This window comes from Diceros bicornis, chromosome 28 (genome assembly GCF_020826845.1).
Source record: "Diceros bicornis minor isolate mBicDic1 chromosome 28, mDicBic1.mat.cur, whole genome shotgun sequence".
Lineage (NCBI taxonomy): Eukaryota > Metazoa > Chordata > Mammalia > Perissodactyla > Rhinocerotidae > Diceros > Diceros bicornis.
This window is the reverse complement of record NC_080767.1, coordinates 33,087,614-33,113,148: the sequence shown is the minus strand read 5'-3', so window position 1 is coordinate 33,113,148 and position 25,535 is coordinate 33,087,614. Positions and strand designations below refer to the sequence as shown.

The window sequence follows — 25,535 nt, the reverse complement described above, 5'->3', positions numbered from 1 at the left end:
ACAATGTGCTGCTTCACATGTCTACCGTATGACTTAGCTATTTGCATGTTGGAATGTCCTATGTCTACTGGATGATAAATGCCTATAATAGGGCATTGAAACTTTTACCAACATTGTCCTGTCTGTGTTTCTAACCTCATCTTCTGTCCAGAACTTACTTACTGTGCCTCAAGCGTGCCTTGCACTGTCCTGCCTGTGCTCGAGTTCTTTCCTCTACCTAGAAATCCTCTCCCTTCCCCACTTTGAGTTTCCTCTTACAGACATCTTTCCCTGCCACCAATACCAAACAAGTAATGTCTTGAAGAGAGTCTGTGGTCATCTTCCCACCTTCATCTGATTTGGTTTTGGTCTCCAGTTTTCTCATCTCCCTTTGTTGCTCTCACTGTGAGTATTTTATCAAAGCATATTTATGAGTTGCCTTCTTGACTACTCTCTCTGATGAATTATTGTGCTTATTCAGTTGGAATGAGATTCTGAGGCTTTCAGCCAAACTTGCCTGTTTCAGGGAAGAAGCTTAACGTCATAACCTCTCTTACCATAGCCAGTGGAAAATGACACATAGGGTGTAAGGGATGGAGAGCTAGCTGCCTTCCGAGCTCATTTTGCGTGCAGAGCAGGCAGGCTCAGTTGCCTGGTGAGGGCTGCCTCTCAGAGAGAAACCCTGCCACCTCCTGGTTGGTGCTGAGAAAGCAGAATTAAAACTGCAGTTGCCATGGGAATATTTTTGGGGTGACGGAACTGTTTTGTATGGAACTATGGTTGGTGTTCGACACATAATTTTATGCATTTGTCAAAACCTATAGAACTATACACCACAAAAGAAGTGAATTTTACTGTAGATAATTTTTTTAAAGCAACCATTATGTGGGGGGAAGAGATAGAATTCAGATTGTGATGAATGAATCTAATTGATATTACAAATAAATCACATGGCCACACTGAAGGGAATGGGGAAGAAAGGAGCTGACCTTGGAGAACAGTGTTTTGACTATATACTATAAGGCCAAAGACAAACAGAACGGTATATAAACAAAGATTCTAGTTTGTAAATTTGTTTCTCTCAAGGTTATGGGTTAGGAACTCTGTCACTGTTTTATTTGTACACTAGGGTTGAACAAACAAATATATTGTAGATTATGAGAGTCAGGTTTCTCATATCAGAGAAGGAAGTTACAAATCAGGAAAGGAGAAGGCTAGAATGAAACCTCTGGGACAGGATTAGAATAAGAGCTATCAATATGGACTCATGTTTAGATAGATAAAAAATATAGACGTGTGTGTAGATACATGAGTTGGTATACATACATATATTTTCTAGCTCTAGCTATTGAGAGGGACTGCAAGGAGTGACACCCCAATGGCAACAAGCACATCTAGCACCCAGATCTTGGTTTCTAACTATCCATAAAAGGAATCAGGACTCCTTGGAGAACTGGTTGATTCCAGGGCTGAGGCAGGGAAAATGTAAGATGAGCAAGGAGCATTGTGTGATGCCAGAAAGTTAGAATGTGCTATATATGAAAAAAAGAAAGAAAGAAAGAAAGGAGGGGCCAGGGAGAGGAAGCATATCAAAAAGGCACAGAAGCCAACCTGATAGAGCTTCCAATGGCCAAAGTTGGAACAACTTTAGCAACAAAATAACTGTATATTAGTTTATAATCTGAGGAATAAAATATCCGTGAGTTCATACTGATAGAACTAACTGAATAAATAAACAGAAGAGTGGAGTGACAATTCTTCGTTACAGAAGAATTCTAATTCATAAACGTAGAAGGAATGAGGGAAAAGGAAAAATCACCATTAGAACATCACAGTAATAATTGCTGCAGGCAAGATCCACGGATGGATGCTAAAATAAGAGAGCATAGGTTTAAACAGGAACAGAATATTTGCATAGTCTCAGAATATTTGGTAATTACAAAGGGAAAAATGTTAAGTTTCAGTGGAAGATTCTGACAGATTCTATTTTAGCCAAGCAGTCAAGGTTCACATCGCTGGTGTGTTTACACTGACTTCGTGTACCCCCTGATATGATGCTCTAGGAAGGGCACACATCTACATCTGCACATACACATACAGGGATGGATTCATTCCCAGTCTAATCATGAGAAAACAGACAAGCCCAAATTGAGAGACGTTCTTCAAAATAACTGACACTCTACAAAATACTCTCCAACAGTGTCAAGGTCACAAAAGACAAGGAAAGACTAAGAAACTGTCACAGATTGGAGGAGACTATGGAGACATGACAACTATATGCAATGTGGTATCCTAGATTGGATTCTGGAATGGAAAAAGGACATCAGTGGAACTGGGGAAATCTGAATGAAGTCTGTACTTTGGTTAATAGTATTGTACCAAAGTTAATTTCTTAGTTTTGATAAATAGTCTGTGGTTATGTAAGATGTTAGAGAAGGGGAAGCTGGGTGTAGAGTATATGGGAATTCTCTGTACTATTTTTACAGCTCTTCTGTAAGTCACAATTTAGAAACTTAACCGTTAAAAACAAAATGCGGGAGCCAGCCCCATAGCCTAGTGGTTAAGTTTGGTGTGCTCTGCTTCAGCCGCCCGGGTTCGCAGGGTGAACCACTCGTTAGCCATGCCGTGGTGTTGACCCACATACAAAATAGAGAAAGATTGGCACAGATGTTAGCTCAGGGCCAATCTTCCTCACCAAAAAAAAAAAAAAAACAAAAAAACAGCTGCTATGTATGAGCCAGCCCTCTGTTGTTCCCCATCTTTGGACATAGATATCTTTTCAGGCCTGGAGGTTGGCTGGTCAGGAGATTAATTAGCAAGGCAGTGAGGGAGATGTAAGGGTGGTGAGTGGAGGTTGGACTCACCTCCACGACAGTGAGAGTGAGGTATCAAGTGAAATATTCAGTGTTGTATCTGCCAGTGATAGATCTTTGTTCTGTAGCTGTGAGCAGAAGCAAAGACATGTGAGAGGTCAGGATTGGAAATAGAAGTATCTGAAGATTGTCATTGACCATGGAATAGCAGAGAAGGAATTTTAAGAATTTTTAGAACTTGAAATTAGATTGAAAGAGAGCTCCCAGACAACAACAGTATGCATCCAGCTCTGACATAGGCTGTGTGTGTTTCTCACTCCAAGTTCACAGCAGCCTCGTGCAGCAGACTGTGTTGCTTCCATTTCAAAGATGAAGATATTAAGGCTCTAGCAAAGTTGAGAGTGGAACCTTCGTTTTTTAACTCCTGTGTTCAGAGAAAAGAGGCTGGGGAGGGATGGATTAATTACTGAATACCTACTTTATACGCCAGGCCCTATTCTTGATGCTTTAGCTGTATTATTTTATATATAATCCTCACAGTATCCTCTAAGACAGGTTCCAATAGCCCTTCTTTATTCTTCAGTAAACTGTGGTTCAGAGAGGTGAAGAAACTTACACAGACTAGGCAGAAACAGGGTTTAGACCCATGCTTGTCTCATTCTACAGTGTGTAGTCTTTTAAGGATATCAAGAATGATGTCTACTTTAAGGAAAACGAACTTCCTGTCAACCTTTCAGTTACCACAGGAACTGAGTGTTATACTTGGAGCCCTCACCTTTTGAGGCAACTCACCCTGCCCAAGGACTTTCTAGATTCTTCATGTCAATTTTTTTTGAAGCAGGTATATTATAGCAAAGCTTGCTCTCACATGATGCCATTATTTTATACTCTGTTGTTAACATTCTCCCCTCCAAACCACACTCCACAGTGGCCATCACAAAGGTTTTTCAAAAATGCCAACATGACCATATCCCTCCCCTACATTCCTTCTTATCCTCGGGCTCCTCTGCTGAAGTCCATACTCTTAGCCCAGCATTCAAGGCTTTCTGTGATCTGATCCCAGTTGGCCTCTCTAGCCTCATGTCTTGCTACTCTTCACACACACATGCTTTGGCTAGATACAACCACTAGGAAATTCCCACAAATAACACACCATGCTTTCTTTCAACTTAAAGCTTTTCTGTGCACTGTTCGCTCAACCTGGAACATCCTTTTCCTGCCTGTGTAAACTCCTTTTCATTCTTTAAGCCTCAGTTCAGAAGTTTTCTTTTCCAGAAAGCTTTGCCAGACACCAGAGCCTTTCTATAATTGCAAATCAGGGGTTCCTTACCCTGTGGCCCATATTAAGTGCTCCATGAACAGTGATGGTAATAGTATTACTAGTTGTTATTCTTAATGAGGCTGGTACTGTTCAAATGATGCTTTTTATAGTTAGAAAATGCCATAACTTCATCGTCTTGTTGAATCACCTGAGTGGGAAATCAACTGCAGGAGAACTCTACTGACTGCCTTTGTAGGGAGGAACCAGTAAGGTCAAAATTCTGATTAATTAAAACAAAAACAAAAAACCTGTTTTCCTCATCCTACAAATTAGGCTCAGACTTACACTGGAAATAAAAAGTATTTTATTTAAAAATGGAAATATTCTTTCTGTCCCTCCTCTTGAGTTTACCAAAGCCTTCAGATGCATCATCCTTGTGGGATATTTGTAACTGTGGGACTATTAATAATGCTATCACTTTTGTTGAGTATATCGAATGTATGCAGTGTGTCTATTGTGTACCCAGTGCCTTGGGGGCCCAAAAGTATCTGCTGCCTATGAGGTAGCCTGGAATAACGGAAAGACTGTGTGCTTTGGGCCCAGAAAGACCTGTGTTTTAATCTTGGATTCACCAATTACTACCTTATGCTTTTGGCCAAATAAATTCTATTTTTGTGCCTATACTTCTTCAGGTATGCTTCTGACTGTCTTGACTTCTGTTTCCTTCCAGCAATCAGAGAAGATGGCATGCCTGGAGGCCGGAATAAGAGCATTGGGCCAGTCCAGGTGAGTTCTAGGCCTCGCTCTTTGTGGTCCATCCTGGAAGCCCAGGACTCCAGCTGCTCCGATAGCTGCTCACGTTGATCCTCTCATCTGCTGCTGGGGGGAGCCATCTTTGCTTTCATTTCTGTAAAACTGCTTTTAGAGCCTGGATGTGAAAGTGCCTTGAAAATCTTAAATATATAAGATAATGATTAAAGCTCTTCTTCTGATCCTCAACGCTTCCTAAGGATTTCACAGGAAGTGAACCCAATTTTGATTCTAAACCATCCAGAGGATTTTTTATGTCAGTCACTTAAGATTGTAGATAACTTAGCCTGGCAGAAATCAGCAAGACTACTTTGCTGTTTGATATATAATCAGCAGAAAGTTCACTGCCTTATTTGTAGAGTAGGAATGACATTACCCATTCAATCCCCCAAACATTTGCTAAGTACTTATTCCCCTTACTTATCCCCCTGTACTGTGAACTCTAGTGGGAGAGACAGATATGTGAACAGACATCAGAGTACAGTGAGCGGTGACAGAGGACACTCAGGGAGTACAGAAGGGACAGGCTTCTTTTCCATTTTGACTGGAGCCATGGTTGGGGACTGAAGATACTCAGGGAAGGCTTCCTAGAGAAGGTAAAGTTTGAACTGAGTCTTGAAGGAAAAGGAGGAATTAACTACGTTGGGAAGGGGTGGGGAGCCAAACTTCTTTTATTCCTGTTAGACAGAACAGGCTAAAAAGACCAGAAGGTGAATCTTGAAGGAATGACAGAGAGTTCACTTAGACAGGCTAGAGCACTGGGCAGCTCTAGTGGAGTAGCAGAAGATAAGGCAGATTCCTTGAGTTTGGAATCGTATCTCTAAAGAGTGACCTTCAGCAGTCTTTGATTATAGCTCCTTAGGTGAAGCCTTTGTGGGTCCAGGCTACACTACTTGTTCTTCCTTGCCAGCAGAAGAACTTCATGAGGTTAGAGAGTTGGATCTGTTTATGACCCATCAAGTGAATCTCTCAACACACAAGTTGGCAGTGACCATGCCTCAAAAATTATTCGTGTGGACAAAGAGGCAACCACTAAAAGTAGAAAGAGGGACATTGTCAGATTTGCATTTTAGAAAGATCATGCTAGCAGTGGAAATGGTTTGTGAGGTGCTGCGTAAGGGTGAAACTCGGGGCAGAGAAAAAGCAGTTAACAGTGTTTTACAGAAGTTCAGGCAAGAGATCTGGATAGTAGTTTTAAGTAGGGCAATGACAGTGCAAATTGAGGGGAAGGAGTAGATTCAAGAGATATTTATACATAGAGCCGGCCCCGTGGCTTAGCGGTTAAGTGCGTGCGCTTCACTGCTGGTGGCCCGGGTTCGGATCCTGGGCGCGCACCAACGCACCGCTTCTCCGGCCGTGCTGAGGCCGAGTCCCACATACAGCAACTAGAAGGATGTGCAGCTATGACATACAACTATCTACTGGAGCTTTGGGGGGAAAATAAATAAATAAATCTTTTAAAAAAAAGAGAGAGATTTAATACATAAAATTGATAGGATTTATCCAATTGAAAGTGAGAGAATGAGAGAGAGAGACAGGAATTCAGAGTCGTTTTGAGACATATGCTGATGATGTATAGGGGAGTTTCCTATCACGTGAGCTTGAAGTATGTACATATATGTGTATATATACATATATGCACTCAGTTGGGGTGTGGGTTTGTGCTGTATTCATTTTTTTTATGTTATTGAAGTCATATATATGTCTTGCAAATTAATTTATTTTGGTCTGTCCTTAATAGCTGCTCTTTTTTTGTGTGGTACAAAAACGCATAACATAAAGTCTGCCTCCTTAACAAATTGTTAAGTGTACAGTACAATATTGTTAACTATGCACATTTTTGTACAGCAGATCTCTAGAACTTTTTCATCTTCTGCCAGAAACTTTATACCCATTGAACAGCAACTCATTTCCCTCTCCCCCCAGTCCCTGGCAACCACCATTCTGCTTTCCCCTTCTAAGAGTTTGACTACTTTTGATACCTCGTATAAATGGAATCATGCAGCATTTGTCCTTCTGTGCCTGCCTCATTTCACTTAGCATAATGTCCTCAAGGTTCATCCACGTTGTATCATGTGACGGGATTCCTTCTTTATAAAGGCCATTTTTAAATCAGGTTATTTTTTTGCTATTGAGTTGTAGGAATTACCTATATATCTTGGATATTACCTCTTTATTGAATATAAGTTTTGCAAATATTTTTCTCTCATTCTGTACGTTGCCTATTCACTTTTGTTGAATGTAGTCCCATTTGTCTATTTTTGTTTTTGTTGCCTGTGCTTTTGGTGTCCTATCCAAGAAATCATTGCCAAGGCCGGTGTCAGGAAGCTTTTCCTCTGTTTTCTTTTAGGAGTTTTCTAGTTTTAGTTCTTACATTTAAGTCTTTAACCCATTTTGAGTTTATTTTTGTGTATGGTGTGAGATAAGAGTCTAATTTTATTCTTTTGTATATGGATATCCAGTTTTCCCAGCACCACTTGTTGAGAGTCTATCCTTTCCCCATTGTGTAGTCTTGGCACCTTTGTCAAAGATCTTTTGACCACGTATGCGTGGGTTTATTTTTGGGCTCTCTATTCTGTTCCATGGATCTATGTGTTTGTCCTTATGCCGGCACCATACTGTTTTCGTTACTGTAGCTTTGTAATATGTTTTGAAATCAGAAAGTTTAAGGGCTCTAGCTTTGTTGTTCTTTCTCAGGATTGTTTTGGCTATTTGGAGTTCTTTGTGGTTCCATATGAATTTTAGGGTTATTTTTTCTATTTCTGCAAAAAGTGCCGTTGGAATTTTGATAGGGATTGCATTGAATCTGTAGATCACTTTGGGTAGTATGGATGTTTTAACAATATTAAGTCTTTTAATCTATGAACACGGGCTGTCTTTCCATTTATTTATGTCTTTAATTTCTTTGAGCAATGTTTAATTTCTTTTGGCAGTGTTATGTCTTTCACCTCCTTAGTTAAGTTTATTCCTAAGTATTTTATTCTTTTTGATATTTTTGTAAATGCGATTGTTTTCTTAATTTCCTTGTCAGATAATTTGTTAGTGTGTAAAAATGCAACTTATTTTTGTGTTGATTTTGTATCCTGCAACTTTGCTGAATTCTTTTATTAGTTCTAACAGTTTTTTGGTGGAATATTTAGGGTTTTCTCATGTAAGATCATCTTATCTGTGAACAGAGATAATTTTACTTCTTCCTTTCTGATTTAGATACTTTTCATTTCTTCTTCTTGCCTAATGCTCTGGCTAGGACTTCCAGTGCTGTGTTGAATAGAAATGGTGAGAGTGGGCATCCTTGCCTTGATCCTGATCTTAGAGGAAAAGCTTTCAGTGTTTCTCCATTGAGTATGATGTTAGATGTTTTTCTTATATGGCTTTATCTGTATTCATTCCTTTTACATTTAGATGCAGTAGAAGGTTTATTTATTGGGAACAATTCCTAAGCATTTCCTCAATGAAAAACCTTCTTAGTATTACCTAATGTTTTTTGAGTACACTGTGTGGCTTCCCACCGATCTTCAGTCACTTACATCTCCAGACTCTATGTTCTCTTCAGAACTGAGGGAGCTGATGCTCAGAGAAACCTATTTCATCTGTCATTGCATTTGACTTTTTGGTACTGGGCATATCATTTTCCTTTTAGTCTTTTACTGTTTACACACTGTGGTGTGTTAGGAAGAGAGAAATGTGATCTCCAAGTTCTTAACTGTGTTTAATTATAATTAAAAATAAGAAAAGATGGAAATTTCATTTATCAAAGTTGTGCATCTGTACTTTATAACTGTCTTAGATTGGGGCTGGCCCTGTGGTGTAGCAGTTAAGTGCGCGTGCTCCGCTGCTGGCAGCCCAGGTTCGGATCCTGGACATGTGCCGAGGCACCGTTTCTCAGGCCATGCTGTGACAGCGTCCCATGTAAAGTGGAGGAAGATAGGCACAGATGTTAGCCCAGGGCCAGTCTTCCCCAGCAAAAAGAGGAGGATTGGCATGGATGTTAGCTCAGGGACAATCTTCCTCACAAAAAAATAAAGTCTATTGTTTAAAAAATAATAATAATAATAACTATCTTAGATTAACCTCTCTAGTCTATCTGACTCAAACCTGCATACTTCTTGTCTCCAGCTCTCTCTGAGGGAACCCTGGACTACAAGGGAAGTGGTATTATCTCCATTTTACAGATGAGGAAGCTAAGACTAGAGAACTTGAGTGACTTACCCAACAATAAGTGCCCAGCTAGGAAATGACAGAGGGATTTGAATCCAGATTCAAGCACTCCTGACGTGTTTCATGTCCTATTCAATGCATTAGTGATTGCCCAGTGTCCTGTGGGACCCACAGGGAGAGAGAGGTGCAGTCCAACTTTGGCTCCCAGCTGGAATAAGCTGACTTTACTGGACTGGTCCTTTTCACTCAGCTCAAGTACTTCCATGCCCTCCAAGCTCCCATCTTGCTCTCACCACCATCACTGAGGCTGCTTCAGTCAGGGCCTCAGTAGATGTAGTTTGATGGCACTATTTGTCTTCACATGTCTTATAAAATATAAACAATGACTTAAGTGTTTTAAGGACCCCTAAGAGAAAAGATTTGGGTTTTTTGCTACATGTGACTGAAAAAAGAAAGACAACCCCTCTAATTCAACGTGCAATCCAAGCTATTTAAGACCAATTACTCAACTTGTGCACCAGTTAAATATTTCTTGTTTTTCCTCCAAGTCTTATTTGCTGGCTGGCTTCCAGTTCTAAATGCCTCATGTATTTATGATTGGAGCGGCTCAAGTTTTCCTCACAGGCTGCTGGAGCAAAGGATTTTGCAGGTTTGAGTCAGACAGACTCAGGAGAAAATGTCCTCTCAGGCTTTCCGTAGAAACAAGAAATAAAAATTCATCTGTCTCTTCCTCCTTGGCACTCATTCTCATTCTGTGTGCTGAGTTTAGCCAGTTAGGCCTCAACCCTGGGTTAGGCCTCAACTCTGGGTTAGACACGTTATAAAAGAAGTGTTTATTCACTCCCTATATGGTATAGTAGCAAGAACACCGGACTGAATACTTGGATACTTTGGCCTCTTCCTCACACTCCTGCCAGGACATGGGCACACATTGTGATCTTGGGCAAATCAGTTCACTTGTCTGAGCTACAGTTTCTTCTTATTTATTCAGTAGGCTTAAGAATGTCTTTCTTACTAAGAAAATTCGTGTGAAGGTTCATGGTGAGTACTTCATAAGTGAACATCTGTTCATTTATACAACATGCATTTATTGAGTACTTACTTTTTAATAGGTCCTCTCATAGCCTTATGTCTTGTAGAGGGTATTTTTATGATACATCATCATAAGTGCCATAAAAATAACAGCAGTGATGATGAAGATATCACTATCAACTGTCCATAATTGTTGCTATGTGCTAGGTTCTTTTCTAAACGTATGATAATATATTAACTAATTTAATCCTCACAACAATTCGATGAGATACATAATATCATTCTCTGCACCATACAGATAAAGGAACTTAGGTTCAGATAAAGTGACTTGCCCAAGATTATACAACTAGAAAGTGTCAGAACCTAGATTAGAACAAAGGTGGTCTGACTCTAGAATTCATACTCTGGACTACTATGTTATTCTGCCTCTCTCAGAGTACACAGAATTATGAGTGGATAGAAAAGGACCTAAAATTCTGTCTAGGTAGGGTGATAGAAGGATTCACAAAGAAGGTGGCATTTGAATTGGGTCTTAAAGGGCAAGTAGAAGTTTGTTATTGAAGAGTGGTATTTCAGGGGAAGGAAAGAATAGACTCAAGGACAAAGAGGAGTGTTGAAGAACCTAGAGGCTTTGTGGCTTGAGAGGAGAGTAAATGGGCTAGAGGAAGGCCATGGTGAGCCATGGTGCTGAGAGGCAAGCAACCAAGCTGTCCTAAGATTAGTGAGAGACCTGGAGTATGGGAGGGGAGGGGAGAATCTTGGTTTCTCTCTAGAGAATTCTGGGAATCCCTGTGAGGGTCAAATAAGATCTCAGTTGTAAAGAAGGTACAGAGCGCTAACATGTATCAATTCCTTGTCCAAGATATCAGAGGAAGAGATTGAAAGGATCATGTCTGGGCAGGAATTTGAGGAAGAGGCCAATCACTGGAGCAACCATGGTGACAGCGACCACAGTTCCCCTGGGAACAGGGCTTCAGAGAGCAACCAGCCCTCACCAGGCTCCACACTATCCTCCAGGTGAGCTTCGAGGCAAACTCAGCATCATCTAGGGATCACCTAAAGAGTAGACCCACAAGCAACCTCTGGGCTGGGTATTCCTGCCAGTCTGTCTCTGCCATTGTACTTTTACTCTCTCAGTCTTTTGGGGTAGGGGCCAGGATGATGCAAAGCAGCACTTCACAGCCCATTTTTTGCTAAAGCCCTTGAAAATGTCAGCAGTCTCTTCTGCAGACTGATAAAATGCTATAGCTGCTATCCATGCCTATATGTTCTTCACCTAACAGAATAACACTTTAACTGTAGCTCTTTTCTCTCATTTACTTTATCACTGAAATAAAACAAACTACATTGACAATATTGAATTAAGTTCTCTGCCTCAGCGAGAGTGAAGATTCTCACTTTATAAATTTTAAGAAACAGTGAAAACTTTTTAAGCTACTCAAATTTGCTGCTATCATTGAATACCAATTTGGAGTCTCTTGGTTCAAGAATGGTATCTTAGGTTAGTAGTTAGTTGTTAGGTGTGAAACATAGCCATCAGCCACCAGGGAAGGTTTCCTTTCCCCAGAAATCTTTCTTATAGGACAGGGATTGACAAACTTTTTCTGTAAAGGCCAGATAGTAAATATTTTAGGCTTTGCAGGCTATACGGTCTGGATCTCAACTGCTCAACTCTGCCGTTATATAGTGTGAAAGCAGCCAGAGACAGTTTGTAAATGAATGCATGTGGCTATGTTCCAATAAAACTTCATTTGTCAAAACAGGCCGTGGGGGGCCAGCCCCGTGGTGTAGTGGTTAAGTTTGCGTGTTCCACTTCGATGGCCTGGGGTTTGCCGCCGGTTCAGATTCTGGGCGCGGACCTACTCACCGCTCATCAAGCTGTGCTGAGGCGGTGTCCCATATAGAAGAGCTACAACTCTACAACTATGCTACACAACTATGTACTGGGGCTTTGGGGAGAAAAAAAAAAGAAAAAAGAGGAAGATTGGCAACAGATATTAGTGCAGGGCCAATCTCCCTCAAAAAAACAAAACAGGCCATGGGCCATAGTTTGCCGACCCCTGTTACAGGAGATGCATCTAGGTAAAACTAGAGGATTTTTTTTTTTAATTAGTTGACAGAGTGGTTAGATTTCTCCAAGAAACGGGAGGAAAATAGGAGTCTGTCTTTCTCTTGATATTTCAGTGTAACTTTTATTCATTCAGTTGTTTCTTAGTTCGTTCCTTCCTTTGAATGATCCTGGAGTTTGTTGCCACATGCCAGGTTCCTTGCTAGGTACAGGATTTGTTTTGTGGCCTGGCAAGACACTTAGCCTGTTTGTGCCTTAGTTTTCCTAGCAGTTAAAAATATAAACACCCACCTTTGTCATCATAGTCTATGAGGCTCCATTAACGCTCCAAATGTGGACCTGTACAAAGAATTCATTCAACCAATATTAATTCAGTACCTGCTCTGCCAGGTCCTAGCTGTCCAGTGGTGAGCCACACATACACACACCCGCACAGAGTCCCTGTCTAGTAGGAGAGACATGCATGTAACCACTAATTATGTTCCTGGCTTGATGAAGACAGATTGCATGGCCAAAGAACACCTGAGCCACCTTCTGGCTCCTTTCCTTTGAGTAGGCAGTAGACCTGCCACGGTTCTGCTTGACGTGAGACTTTTCTCTTCAGTAGGTCTGTGGAACTAAATGGATTCATGGCATTCAGGGAGCAGTACATGGGAATGTCTGTGCCTCCACACTATCAATACATACCGCACCTTTTTAGCTATTCTTCCCACTCACCACTTCTGCCCCCGCAAGCTCGCAGCCTGGATCCCCAGTCATACAGTCTGATTCACCAGCTGGTGTCAGCCGAGGACCTGGAGCCATTGGGCACGCCCATGTTGATTGAAGATGGGTGAGTGAGCCCTGCCCTATTTAGCTCTTGCATCTTCAAAATGTTCCCTATCCACACCACTGTCATACCTGGCTGCTATACCCCAGGCTTCAGAATGAGTCAGGGGGATAATGGGTGATGACTCAATCAGAGCACAAATCTGTGCTTATCTTTGAAGTCAGTGGTCCCTTATTTTTCTCTTGATCATCTTTTCTCATAGAGTTGGCTATTTATCAGTCCCCATGGAATTGGGATTAAAGGGCTTTTGTTTTTGCTTGGGCCTAGGTAAGCCAGGCCCTGGGATGGATCTGAGTGCTTCTGTGCCAGATATGAGCTGTAATTCTGGGGATAATCATACATCAAGTCTAGGCTCCTTAACAAGGCACTCAAGACACTAACTGGTTGTGGCCTGTCTGCATCCCTAGCCAACGTACTCATGGGTAGCCTGGTGCCATGTGCTCTGTGTGCAGGCCTGAGTGGGTGGCAGGAATGCTCTTTCAACCTTCTTTCTGCTCTACCTGGGTAGATAATAGTTCAGCCTTTAGGCCCACCCACTCCTTTGGCCTGGAGCATAGGGTGTTTGAGTGTTATCAAGCTTAAACCCCCCCAAAAGTTATCCTGAGGTTTCTTAAGCTAGTCTCCAATTTCAGAAGAGGAAATTCAAATATCCACCTACAGGAAGGCCATACAAAACTTTTATAAATATGGGCGTGTGGCGTGTGGGGAAGAGTCATGCCAAGGGACCTTGAGAGAAAGAAAACTGGGACCCCATTTCATCAGCCCAGAGATGAGAAATGCCCTGCTCCTTCCGTCCAGCAGTAGCTTAGAAGGGCTGAGCACCTCTAGTTCCTGAACTCTCACCACCAGGGGGTGCAGTGAGAGCAGGAAAAGCTGCTGAACATGTTCTCTTCTCTTTCAGCCATCTGGCCCCGAGGCTCTTTTTTGTACCAGTCCTTGTTTTGGGTGTGCACCAGATCCCCCCTAATGGAGCTCTCATTGCCAAAACTAGTACAGGAGTGACTGGGAATTTTCTCGAACACGTGGGACATTAGTGGACACCAACATTAAAAGTCACACTCCTTGATAATTGCATGAATTTCTAAGCCTCCTTTCCCCTCAGCTACCTTTTCTCACTAAACCCGCCCCTCCAGCCCTGAGCTTGCTGCTGGCACCAGTCTCTTCATCATTAGACTGAATCAGATGGAGCTGCAGATCCATGGGCAAGGGCAGGGAGCCCACTGCCAGACCCTTTGTGCTTTTAGGGGTACCCTCTCCCTGTGCCCCCATCCTCACCATCTGGCCATGGGAAGTGACTTTCTCCTGTCTCTGCCCCCCAGATATGCTGTGACCCAGGCAGAGCTGTTCGCCCTGCTTTGCCGCCTAGCCGATGAGCTGCTTTTTAGGCAGATTGCCTGGATCAAGAAACTGCCTTTCTTCTGCGAGCTCTCAATCAAAGATTACACGTGCCTCCTGAGCTCTACATGGCAGGAATTAATCCTGCTGTCCTCCCTCACCGTTTACAGCAAGCAGATCTTTGGGGAGCTGGCTGATGTCACCGCCAAGTACTCACCCTCTGATGAAGAACTGCACAGGTGAGAGCTGCTGGCTGGGTAGGAAGTCCCAGGCAACAAACCACTGTCGTGCCTGCAAGGCAGCAGAGCTGCCTGGCACTCCAAGGGATGGGCATTCAAGCCGCCAAGGGCTGGATCTGAATCCTCACTCTGCCACTGGCTAGCTTTGTAACCTTGGTCAAGTCTCTGATCCTCAGGTTCTAAATTTTTAAAATAGGATAATAACAGTACCTCCCCAATAAGGTAGTTGTGAGGAATAAATTATATTGTGCAGCAAAGTTGAGCAGAGTGCTAAGCTGTTATTTTTTATCACATCTGGATTACTAAGGTAAGATAATGTATCTGGGAAAAACAGAAATCTAAACCTTGCCTACAAGGTGAGGGGCCCTGAGTTGTAGTTTACAGTCTAAGAATGAGACCTAGGAGTCACTGTAGTAGCTACTGTGTGCCAGGCAGTGGGCTAGGTATTTTATATTCTTGTCTTATTTTTTTCTCACAGCCTCCAGCATCATAGGTGGTGCTATGCCTATTTTATAGATGAGGAAACTGAAGTTCAGAGAGACCTGCCCTTGAGGGTTTGGGGTTTGAATCCGGAGCCTGGATTTGAACCTGTACTTGCCCAACTGCAAAGCTTAGGCTCTTTCACTGCACCTGAGATGCAGTGGGATGGTAAGAGCACAGGAATAAGAGACTGAGCTTTTCTCCTTGACATCTTCTGGCGTAAAGCCTCATCCCAGCTGACTAGGATCCTTCTAACCTCCCTGTCTAGAGAAGGTCTTTTACTCACTCACTTTGGAGACCTGGAACACAGGGTTACATCCCCAAATCAGGACAGATGATCTGTTGATAGAACTTTTCTGGCTTATTAATTTATCCATGTGAAAAATAAAGCTTAAATCACACTTAAATAGACACTTCAATAGTTCCCTTTTATTGGACAGGTTAAAATAATGGAAGTCATGGGATTTCAGAGCACCAAGAAAGAGGAAAGAAAAGGTGCCCCCATTGATGAAAGCTGGAGAAGGTGGTATACTAGCCCCCACACTTCTCTACACAGGACTGGGCTGCATGTCCTTCTACCACCCAATCGCCATGACTTAAAGACAAGCTGAGTCTTAGGCTGGGAGCAAAGCTCCAGGACCCTCAAGGGCCCTTTGCACAGCTGAGGGAGGGGAGGAGTCTGGGTGCTGACTCTGTCCCCTGGTTTTCTAAATTTCCTTTTTAATATGCTTTCTGGCTTCAGGGTGATCCATAAATGACAGAGTTTTGAACCCAGCTGACACTTTGTCCTGTAAACAGAGCTATCTGATTTTGCAGATGACCTAACCCCTTGTCTTGAGCCTCTAATTCATTGTTACCATCAAATTCCTGTCTCCTGCTCTGTAACTCTGGGCCGACTGAGTGTTTGGATAGCAGTCAACCTGCTCCAATATTGTCAGGGTTTGCAGAGCTGGTCCAGCAAACTCGGCCTCCTTATTTGCCTGGAATCCACCAGTGCAGCCTGAGACTGCCTACAAAGTCAGCATGTAGGCTTCACTCTCTAGAGTGATGGGTTTTCCCAGGTCCTCTGCAGGTAGGTAGGGATCTCCGGCCATGCAGGGCTCTCTGTGGCTTTGAGCTTCATAAGGTACCCCATCCCACTGTATCCAATCCCTTGAGCCCCAAGCACAAGGCAGGAGCCAGGAACAGCTGAATTAGTGAAGGAATTTTTATTTCCTACAAAGGCTTCTTACCAAAGAGAATCTAGAGCTGTACTGTTCAATTTAGTAGCTGCTAACCTCAGGCAGCTTTTTAAATGTAAATTAATTAAAATTAAATAAAAGTTTAGTTTTCATTTGTACTAGCCACATTTCAAGTGCTCAAGAGCCACATGTGGCTAGTGGCTGCTGTATTGGACAGTGCAGTAATAGAACATTTCCATCATCAGAGAAAGTTCTTTTGAACAATGCTGACTCTAGAACACATGTTGCTGCTGAGCTCTTAAGTGGGTTCTGAGGATAGAAATAGATTTGCTGTTAGGAGTCTCACTCCTCTGTGGAATCCTTCAATGGAAAAATATGAGTTAAACTTGGACATGCTATTCTGACTCCATGCCCATTTACTGAGCACCTATTGTGTGGGGGTGGGGGAAGGGTGTTGGAATCACAGATGATACAGACATGGTTTCTGACTCTGAGATGAGAGCCCCCATTCTTGGTTTAGGGGATTGGGAGACAAATAGAAGCAGATACAAGCTACAATCCAGGGTGGTATTGGTGGAGATTGAGGAGCATATGAGGGACTGTGCAAGCACAGACTAGGGAGTGAGTACCTCTACTTGCATAATTAAGGAATGCTTGCCAGAGGAAGACATTTGAGCTGCATCTTGAAGTGGGATTTTTCTAGGCAGATTATAGAAAACAGGAGGAAGGCAGGAGAATGACACAAAGTCCTAGAAGCTGGAGATCTTGGTTGGTTTGTGCAGAGAACTAAAAGCAATCATATGGATTAGGGTATAGAGAGAATGTATCTGAGAGAGAAATGAGGGGAGAAATGACTAGAGAGAAAAGTATAGAAAAGACAGGTAATGAAGGTGCTCAAATGCCAATCTGAAGAATTTGGATTTTATTATATAAATAGTATTGTCATAGTTTTTAAGTGGAGCACTTACATGCTCAGATTGCATTTTAGAAACATCCCTGTGACTGTAAAACTCAGGATGGATTGGCATGGACAGGCTAGAGCGTAGTGGCTGGGTAGGAGGCTGTTCCATAGCCCAGGTAAAAGAAAACAAGGCCTGGACAATGCAGCAGTGACTCTGGAAATAGAGAGGGCAGCACAGAATTAAGAGATGGCGAGGAGGTCAAGTCAGTGGGACTTCAGTGAGTGGAAAAGTTAGAGATGCTGCCAGGTAGGTGGGTGCCAATTCTCTTAGCCAAGATAATGGAGCCTGGGAAGAATGGGCTGAGATGAGCCACTCTGAATTTTACTTGGGGTCTGTTGAGTCTGAGATGTTTGTGAAACTGCCCAGGAGTTCAGAGGAAATGGAAGTATGAGAACCTCTGGAATCAGGTTCGTCACTGTAAAGCAGTCCTCACTCTGCTAGAAACCCAGGGTGTGGAGTCTGTAATTGGCCATAGCTCTTTCCTACCTTGCCTGCTGCTGCCTGACTCCCACTCCCCAAGATGCCTTTACTTTCTCACAACTCTTGACTGCAAGTGAGTTTCTGCTGTCATGAAAAGGCTTTTCCCAGATGATACATGACCACCTCCTTTTCTCTTCTCAAATATTGAATCAAATTTATGGTGCCCATTTTCCTTAATCAGGCTGTTATCAGACAGTGAGCCGGGTGAATTTGATTTAAAGCAGATTGTAGCACCAGCCAGTGACTGCTCCTGGCCCTAATCAAGACTCCTTCACTCTCAGGAGAAGATGCTTTGCACTAGATGGGCTTTAATGGGCACTTCTATCTCACGAGCACCAGCTCCATTCCTGCCATCTTAGGAAAGCTGCCTCCCAGCTTCCTCGCTCAGCCCCTAGCTATAAGGTTCCGGAAACATGCAATCTTTTTTTTCTGCTGTGGTAACGGGAGCGATGATGATGATGCTAATTATATTACTAATGTAACGACAATAGCTAACAATTATAGGCTGTTTATTGTGCCAGATTCCATCTTTAGTGCTTTGTTTAGCCATGACCACCACTCTAAGATCTGCACTATTATCCCTGTTCTGCAGATGAGGAGCATGAGGTTCAGAGAGGTGAAAACTCAAGGCTACAAAGCTAGAAAGAGATGGAGTTGAGATTGTCACCTAGATCTGTTGTGCTGCAAAGCCCAGGCTCTTTACCATTACTCTATACTAAATTATTTAGCCTTCTCAAAAGTTTGACTTGCTGGAATGTGTCTTGGAGCTGCAGTCTTACTTTTCATCTTGGAGTCTGTGTGTGGGTGCTGAGGTGGCAGTTCTCTAAGGTTGTGGCTGATGACTGCTCCTGGGAGTAGGTGCACTGAGATGAATGAAAAAGAGGCAGCTGGGCCTCTCAGCCCCTTTAATGGGACATAACTTATATAGTGTCAGCTTCAATTGCTGCCTGAATGGTCCAGTGGTTTGGGGGATCCTGGCAGCAATGTTTTCCTTGTCCTAGCATGCTTGTGTAATGGGAACCTAGAAGAAGAATGGGTGTGTTTGTCCAACTTTCTGGCTTTGAATGCTGATAATTTGTAGACAGGGAATACAGGGGCGTTAGAACTGTGGAGTGGGCAGATGTGGAGGAGGCACGGCTGCAGGAGAAAGCAGGCCCATGGAACAGAGAACAGTTTGTTTATCAAGGGGTGGGATGCGGGGTGTGGAGGAAGGCTTTGCAGTCAGGCTGTGGAGACTGAGTGGGGGCTGCTGGGCTGGCCTCCAGCCACCTACCGCTGCCAGGGGTCCAGGATGGTTGCCTGTCCTAGGAAATTTGGAAAAGAGGGTATATGCTCTCCTCAAGAGAAAGGGCAGATCTGGGCCGTATACCCAGGCCAGGCACTTGGGAGCTTCTTGTTTCTTTGTGGCCTTCAGGTCAAAACTCAGACAGGAATAGGTTTGACACTGCTGGCTAGGGGTCTGGCTGATAGCCACACACCTGCAGGTTCTACAATGCCAGAGTAAGCAGTTGGGGCAAGAGGTTGCTGATTAAGGGAGAGAGCGTTATCTTTGCTGGCTACACTGCTCGGCCACCAGACAGATGCTGACACTGCTGCTCCGCTGGCATCCTCCTTTTTTATGTCCTACCCCATCCCATCCCCACTGTGCCCCTCCAAGCAGATGCCAGATGGAATTTTCAGTAAAGACCTTTTTCGTCTCAAGAACAGAAGTAGCCAACAAAATACTGTGAGGAGAATTGATCTTCACACTCAGGCACGCTGCCTCCTGCACGTCTCAGCATCATGGGCACTGCAGGGAAGTTCTGTGCACTGCAGCAAACCCAGTACCCACTCTGGGTTGGGCTCTGGGCTGAGTTGCAGTGGGAACATACAGCTCCTGAGGTCCCCTGTGGTAGCATATGGTGGCCTGTCCCGGTTACCAGGTAAGAACAGGACAGGCAGGGAGTGGACAGTGAAGTGCTGATAACATGGTAGGCTTGGAATTAGAAAAGTTAAGTTTAAACCTGGATTCTACCAACACTTATTTGCTGTGTAACCTTGGGGAAGGCACCTCTTTTTCTGCTTCCTTCTCCCTAACATGGGGGTGATATTATCTCACAGGTTATCAGGAGGGTAGAATGTAAGAATGCAATAGGCGTACAGTAGATAACCTCTCTGAGCCTTTGTTTCCACATGTGAACAAAGGATTCTAATATCCATTTTGTGGACTGTTTGGGAGTATCCAGTGAAATAATGTAGGTAGAATATATAACAAAGTGTCTGGCAAGTAGCAAACACTTAAAAATGGTAGGTAAGGTTATTGTAGTGGTTATTCAATATAAATTTGTTAATCAGCCAGTCAGGGAAAGTATTAATAAAAAGTTGTAAAAGCCATTGGGCCAGGCACAGAGAGAAATGGAGTCAGCCAAGAGTCAGCCATTGTAGTAGTTCAAATCAGCTGACTGGAAGAAGCCTCAGTTCAGACCTGCTGGGAGCCAAGCCTGAGGCAGAGGGTCCGAGCTCCGAATTGCAAGTAGCTGCTGCTGCGGCTCCCCCTGGTGCTTGAGAAGTGCAGTGCCTCTGGCCCCATCCAGAGCCAGGCTCTCCTCAGGGAAGAGAAAATGTCCTGTTTGCCCAGGAAGTCAAGCCCTTGCAAAGCCTTCAGAGTCAATACAGAAAGCAGTAGAGGGCCGGCCCCGTGGCTTAGCGGTTAAGTGCGCGCGCTCCGCTACTGGCAGCCCGGGTTTGGATCCCAGGCGCGCACCGACACACCGCTTCTCCGGCCATGCTGAGACCGCGTCCCACATACAGCAACTAGAAGGATGTGCAACTATGACATACAACTATCTACTGGGGCTTTGGGGGAAAAAAAGGAGGAGGATTGGCAATAGATGTTAGCTCAGAGCCGGTCTTCCTCAGCAAAAAGAGGAGGATTAGCATGGATGTTAGCTCAGGGCTGATCTTCCTCACCAAAAAAAAAAAAGCAGTAGAGCCCAGACGTCAGTAGTACACCCACAGGTGTTCTGGACCCTATCCAAATAAGACCCTGTCTGACACGTGGCTGCAGTACTCAGATCCGAACATGTCACCAGGAAGCAGCCCGGGGGCTGAGCATCTTCTCTCTGTGGCTGAGCTGCATCTAAGGCCTGTCTAGAACTCTCCTTGGCCCACAGTCAAGCTCACTCCTAGAAGGTTGGAGGCTGGGCCTGACCCCAGCTTTTGTAAACTCCTGCTTCCCCATTAAGGCTTTGCCTCCTTGGTTTGGTGGTATCTTCACCTCTGGTATGAGATATTCAGCACTATGACCCAGAGTATTAGTCCCTTAGCCTAGGGCTCCTTTGCTTAAAACTTGGTCTTTCCGCAAGGAGCTTACTCCCAATCCAAAGAAAGGAGCATAGTCAGCATTGCGTCTTCTCTGCTAGGGGATGCCACCTTAGATATTGGGAAAACCGAGGCCTTGGGGAGTTAGCCCAAATTTCAAGTTCTAGCTCTGCCGCTTGATAGCTGTATGTCTTTGAACTTCAGTTTCTCATCTGTGGTGATGATAATCTCACCTAGCCCATAGGGCTGAGAAAATTAGATAATGCACATGAAGTGCCCAGCACAGAGACTGGCATGGCGTGGAGGCTCAGTTAATGTTTCCCTCCCTCCCTAGCTGAGGTCAGGGATGCCAACAAAAATTTTCACTGTGCATAACCTCAGCCCTGCTGGAAACAGTGAACCTAAATAAATACCATCAGCAGTTTTTTCTGCATTGTGGCAGAGGCTCACATAGAGTCACCATGGCAGCTGCTGTTGATACTGGAGGCTGCATCTCAACAATAGCAGCATCTTACTAATATCATATTTCTCCACATTTACCTCCCACACCTCCTTTGGCCCTTGTTACCCCAAGCAGGCAAGCATTATAGCATTATTATTTTACAGAGGAGGACCTCAAAGCTTAGAGGGGTCATATGACTTTCCCAAGGTCTCAAAGCTTTTATTTGGTGGAGCTGGATTTGAACTTAGATTTGATTGACCCCACCTGACCTTAGGAAAAGCCAGCCGCTTGTATGAGCTGCCTTGGCTTCTAGACAGGCCATGGATCCACCTGTCTTTCACAAATGGTTCTGGATTCCTTTTCCCCCAAGCTCAGCCTCTTTTCTATCTTAGGTGCTTTAAGGTGCTGTGGGAGAACTCTGTGTTCCCTTCCCTGACCTCCACTGGTATCAGAGCCTGCTGTTAACACCTGTGTCTGTTCCCCAGATTTAGTGATGAAGGGATGGAAGTGATCGAGCGGCTCATCTACCTGTATCACAAGTTCCATCAGCTGAAGGTCAGCAATGAGGAGTATGCTTGCATGAAAGCAATTAACTTCTTAAATCAAGGTGAGTGGCTGGGGGGTGAGAAGAAGGCACCTTTTCTTTTTTTTTTTTTTTTTGCCAGTGAGCATTTGCCCTCATGTTTCACTCCCCCTTTACCCTCAGGACTGTCACACAGAATCTGTCACACCATGTGGGTACCAATCTTGGAAGGCTATGCTCCCCATATCATCATTCTGCCCCTTTGTAGTGCAGGGCATGCTTTGGATTTTTTTCTTCAAACCTAAATGCAAAACAATAAGCAAACACATAGATACAGAGAACAAATTGGTGGTTACCAGAGGGGAAGGGGGTTGAGGGGCGGGCACAAGGAGTAAAGGGGGTCATTTGTACAATGACGGATAGAAACTAGACTTTAGGTGGTGAACACAATGCAGTGTATACAGAGGTCAAACTGTAATGATGTACACTTGAAATATATATAATGTTATAAACCAATGTTACCTCAATTAAAAAAACAAAAACTTTAAATGCCACAGGCTCTATAACTCATAGAGGAAGGAAGAGGATTCGCTTTGTTTAGTCAGTTTTAATGCATTTAAACAGACACCAAGGACAGTACATGCGTCATTTAAAATATGTACCAAGTTTACCAGCGGCTGAAGAAGAGCAGAGTGACTGATGAAACTGTTGGAGATAAGGCCTCTCTGACAGGCTCGCAGGCCTTCTAACGGCCCCTTCAGGGCAGAGTGGGGGTGCGCAGAAACTCACACATGCATATCAAGCGTGGCTTTTAATTAGAAGAGTGCTGGATGTGATTTATGTGAAGTATTACCTGCAAAGTGGCACTTGGGAGCTGCTGGTGACCAGAGTGTGAAGGAGAATTTGTATTCTTTTTTCCAAAGTAGCATGAGTGCTCTATTCTCAGAGTGGAACAGGGCTGTTTTGCTGCCTGTGACATTAAAGTGCTCTGTTCCCGTATTCAGTTTCCTAGTCCAGAGACTCAATCCCCTCCTCTTTGCCTACTCCTCCCCCCTCACTGGCCAAACCTCCTCCTCCTGCTTCTGCACCATTCACGCGTTTATCTGGTGTTCTGTGTGCTTCCCCTAGGCCGTGGCCTGTGTTGAGCATTAAAGACATTGAAATAAATTAGATCCCAGGTCCCTGGCCTCAAGAAGTATACAGTCTGTTGGCACTTGACACATTACTTGAGCCTCAGGTGAGGGGAGATCAGTAGCAACTACTTAGAGGAGGAGAAATCTAAGCTGGCCCTCAAAGGATGGGTAAGATTTATATAAAGAACATATAGAGAGAATATTTATATTCTATATATAAAAAAGGGGTAGGTATGTGCAGTAGTCCCCCCTATCTGCAGAGGATCTGTTCCAAGACCCCCAGTGGATGCCTGAAACCACGGATAGTACCGAAACCTACATAGACTATGTTTTTCATATACATACATACCTATGATAAAGTTTAATTTACAAATTAGGCACAGTAAGAGAATAACAACAATAACTAATAGTAAATAGAACAATTACAACAATATACTGTAATAAAAGTTACCGTAGATCTTAGCAACCTCAGCATGTGATTTTTTTTCTTTTCTTAGTAAGTTGGTAACTTTCACTTTTTCACTTAAAGGAAGCACTTTACAGCTTCTCTTTGGCATATCTGAGTTGCCAGCATCACCACTCTTGCACTTTGGGGCCATTATTAAGTAAAACTAGGGTTGGGGCCGGCCCCATGGCATAGCAGTTAAGTGTGTGCGCTCCGCTGCTGGCTGCCCGGGTTCGGATCCCGGGCACGCACCGAGGCACTGCTTGTCAGGCCGTGCTGTGGCGGTGTCCCATATAAAGTGGAGGAAAATGGGCACAGATGTTAGCCCAGGGCCATTCTTCCTCAGCAACAAGAGAAGGATTGGCACGGATGATAGCTCAGGGCTAATCTACCTCACACACACACAAAAAAGTAAAATAAAGGTTACTTGAACACAAGCACTGTGATACCATGACAGTCAATCTGATAACCAAGACAGCTACTCAGTGACTAACAGGCAGGTAGCCTGTGCAGCGTGGGTATGCTGGACAAAGGGGTGATTCACACCCTGGGCAGGATGGAGTGGGAGGGCACAAAATTTCATCATGTTACTCAGAAGGCCGTGCAATTTAAAACTTACGAATTGTTTATTCCTGGAATTTCCATTTAATATTTTCGGACCACCGCGAGAACAAACTGTAGAAAGCAAAACCACAGATAAAGGGGACCTACTGTATATATATAAATATATATATACACATACATTATATATGCATACGTACATTATATGTATACAATATATATAACATATATATTGAGAGAGAGGGAGAAATCTATATAGAAAAAAACTGGCCTGACAGCCCAGGTGGAATGGTATGAGCAGAAACACACAGACCATGTGTGAGTATACGTACAAGCGTGAATGTGTAGGTACCAGAGGGTTTCTGATTGGCTCCAGCAAAGGGCAAATTTAAAGATACTGTGAAAGATAAATTGGGAATGGTAGGTTATTCAGTCAGTTTTCAGCATCGACTGGTACTTGTTTTGTGCCAAGCTCTGTGCTGGGAGCTGGGTGTGAAGTTGAGAGAGATGCAGCCTACCCCTCAGGGGGCTCAGTCTACTGCTTGTCCTTCATAATTTTTTCCTTCTTTATCTGATTTCTCCTATCCAGAGCTTTGTTCCTCCATGTCATAAAGAGAAGAGATCCCCTGTTGTGGCAATGTTTAATAGTTTTTAATTGAAAGATGCACATATTCAAGGAGCTGGTGTTTGTTCCACGTTAGAAAGCTCCTCCCATTTCCTGTGTGGTTTTTTCCACAGATATCAGGGGTCTGACCAGTGCCTCACAGCTGGAACAGTTGAACAAACGATACTGGTACATTTGCCAGGATTTCACTGAATATAAATACACACATCAGCCGAACCGCTTTCCCGACCTCATGATGTGCTTACCTGAGATTCGATACATCGCAGGTAACATTCTGGGTGCTGGGCTTCCAACCCGTCCTTACTTCTCTTAGCTTGTGAAGGGAATGTGGCAAGCAGTGTTTTCAGGATGCTTATTCGAGACCCATCACCAACTGCATAAAAGAGGTGCTACCCTTGCCCTCAGGAAAGTTATAGTAACGAGAAGTTTGTATTTTCTTTGTAGGGCAGAGAATCTAACATTTCCTGAGCGTCTATGATGTGCAGGGTACTTTATGGCCTTATATCATTTAATCTCAGAACAATCTCGGTAAGGCTGGTGGTTGGTGATATATGGTCATTCTATCGTTGGGAAAACAGGCTCTGAGTTTCTCAAATTAACTTCATTTCCTGAATTGTAAACTTTAAAAGGGTGAACTTTATGGATGTGTATTAATTATATCTCAATTTAAAAAATTAACTTCATTTCATACAGTTGCCTGTAGGTTTTCAGGGATCATTCATTTAAAGTGATATCTTTAAAATAATTCTCAAAAATCCTGTTTTTGCAAAGGAATTTTTGTTGTTGCTGTTTTGTGGTCTTGACCCCCTCCTGAGCTTCTTGACATTTAAAGAGGTCCATTTCAATTAAAATCCTGGCTATCGTTTTTTTATTATTGCT

General features: G+C 43.4%; 1 protein-coding gene across 7 annotated transcripts in view; it reads left to right on the top strand.

Moving 5' to 3' along the window:
- The window catches only part of NR6A1 (nuclear receptor subfamily 6 group A member 1), a 210,125-nt gene that overhangs the window by 178,173 nt on the left and 6,417 nt on the right, over positions 1–25,535 (top strand). For 4 of the 7 annotated variants that reach the window (XM_058524027.1, XM_058524025.1, XM_058524021.1 and 1 more), the window contains 6 exons: positions 4,784–4,839; positions 10,916–11,070; positions 12,726–12,953; positions 14,270–14,524; positions 21,855–21,976; positions 24,770–24,922. In XM_058524027.1, the coding sequence (XP_058380010.1) occupies positions 4,784–4,839; positions 10,916–11,070; positions 12,726–12,953; positions 14,270–14,524; positions 21,855–21,976; positions 24,770–24,922 (969 nt within the window). The remainder of the gene's footprint in view (positions 1–4,783; positions 4,840–10,915; positions 11,071–12,725; positions 12,954–14,269; positions 14,525–21,854; positions 21,977–24,769; positions 24,923–25,535) is intronic. The other 3 variants (XM_058524026.1, XM_058524022.1, XM_058524028.1) reach the window with 2 other exon arrangements.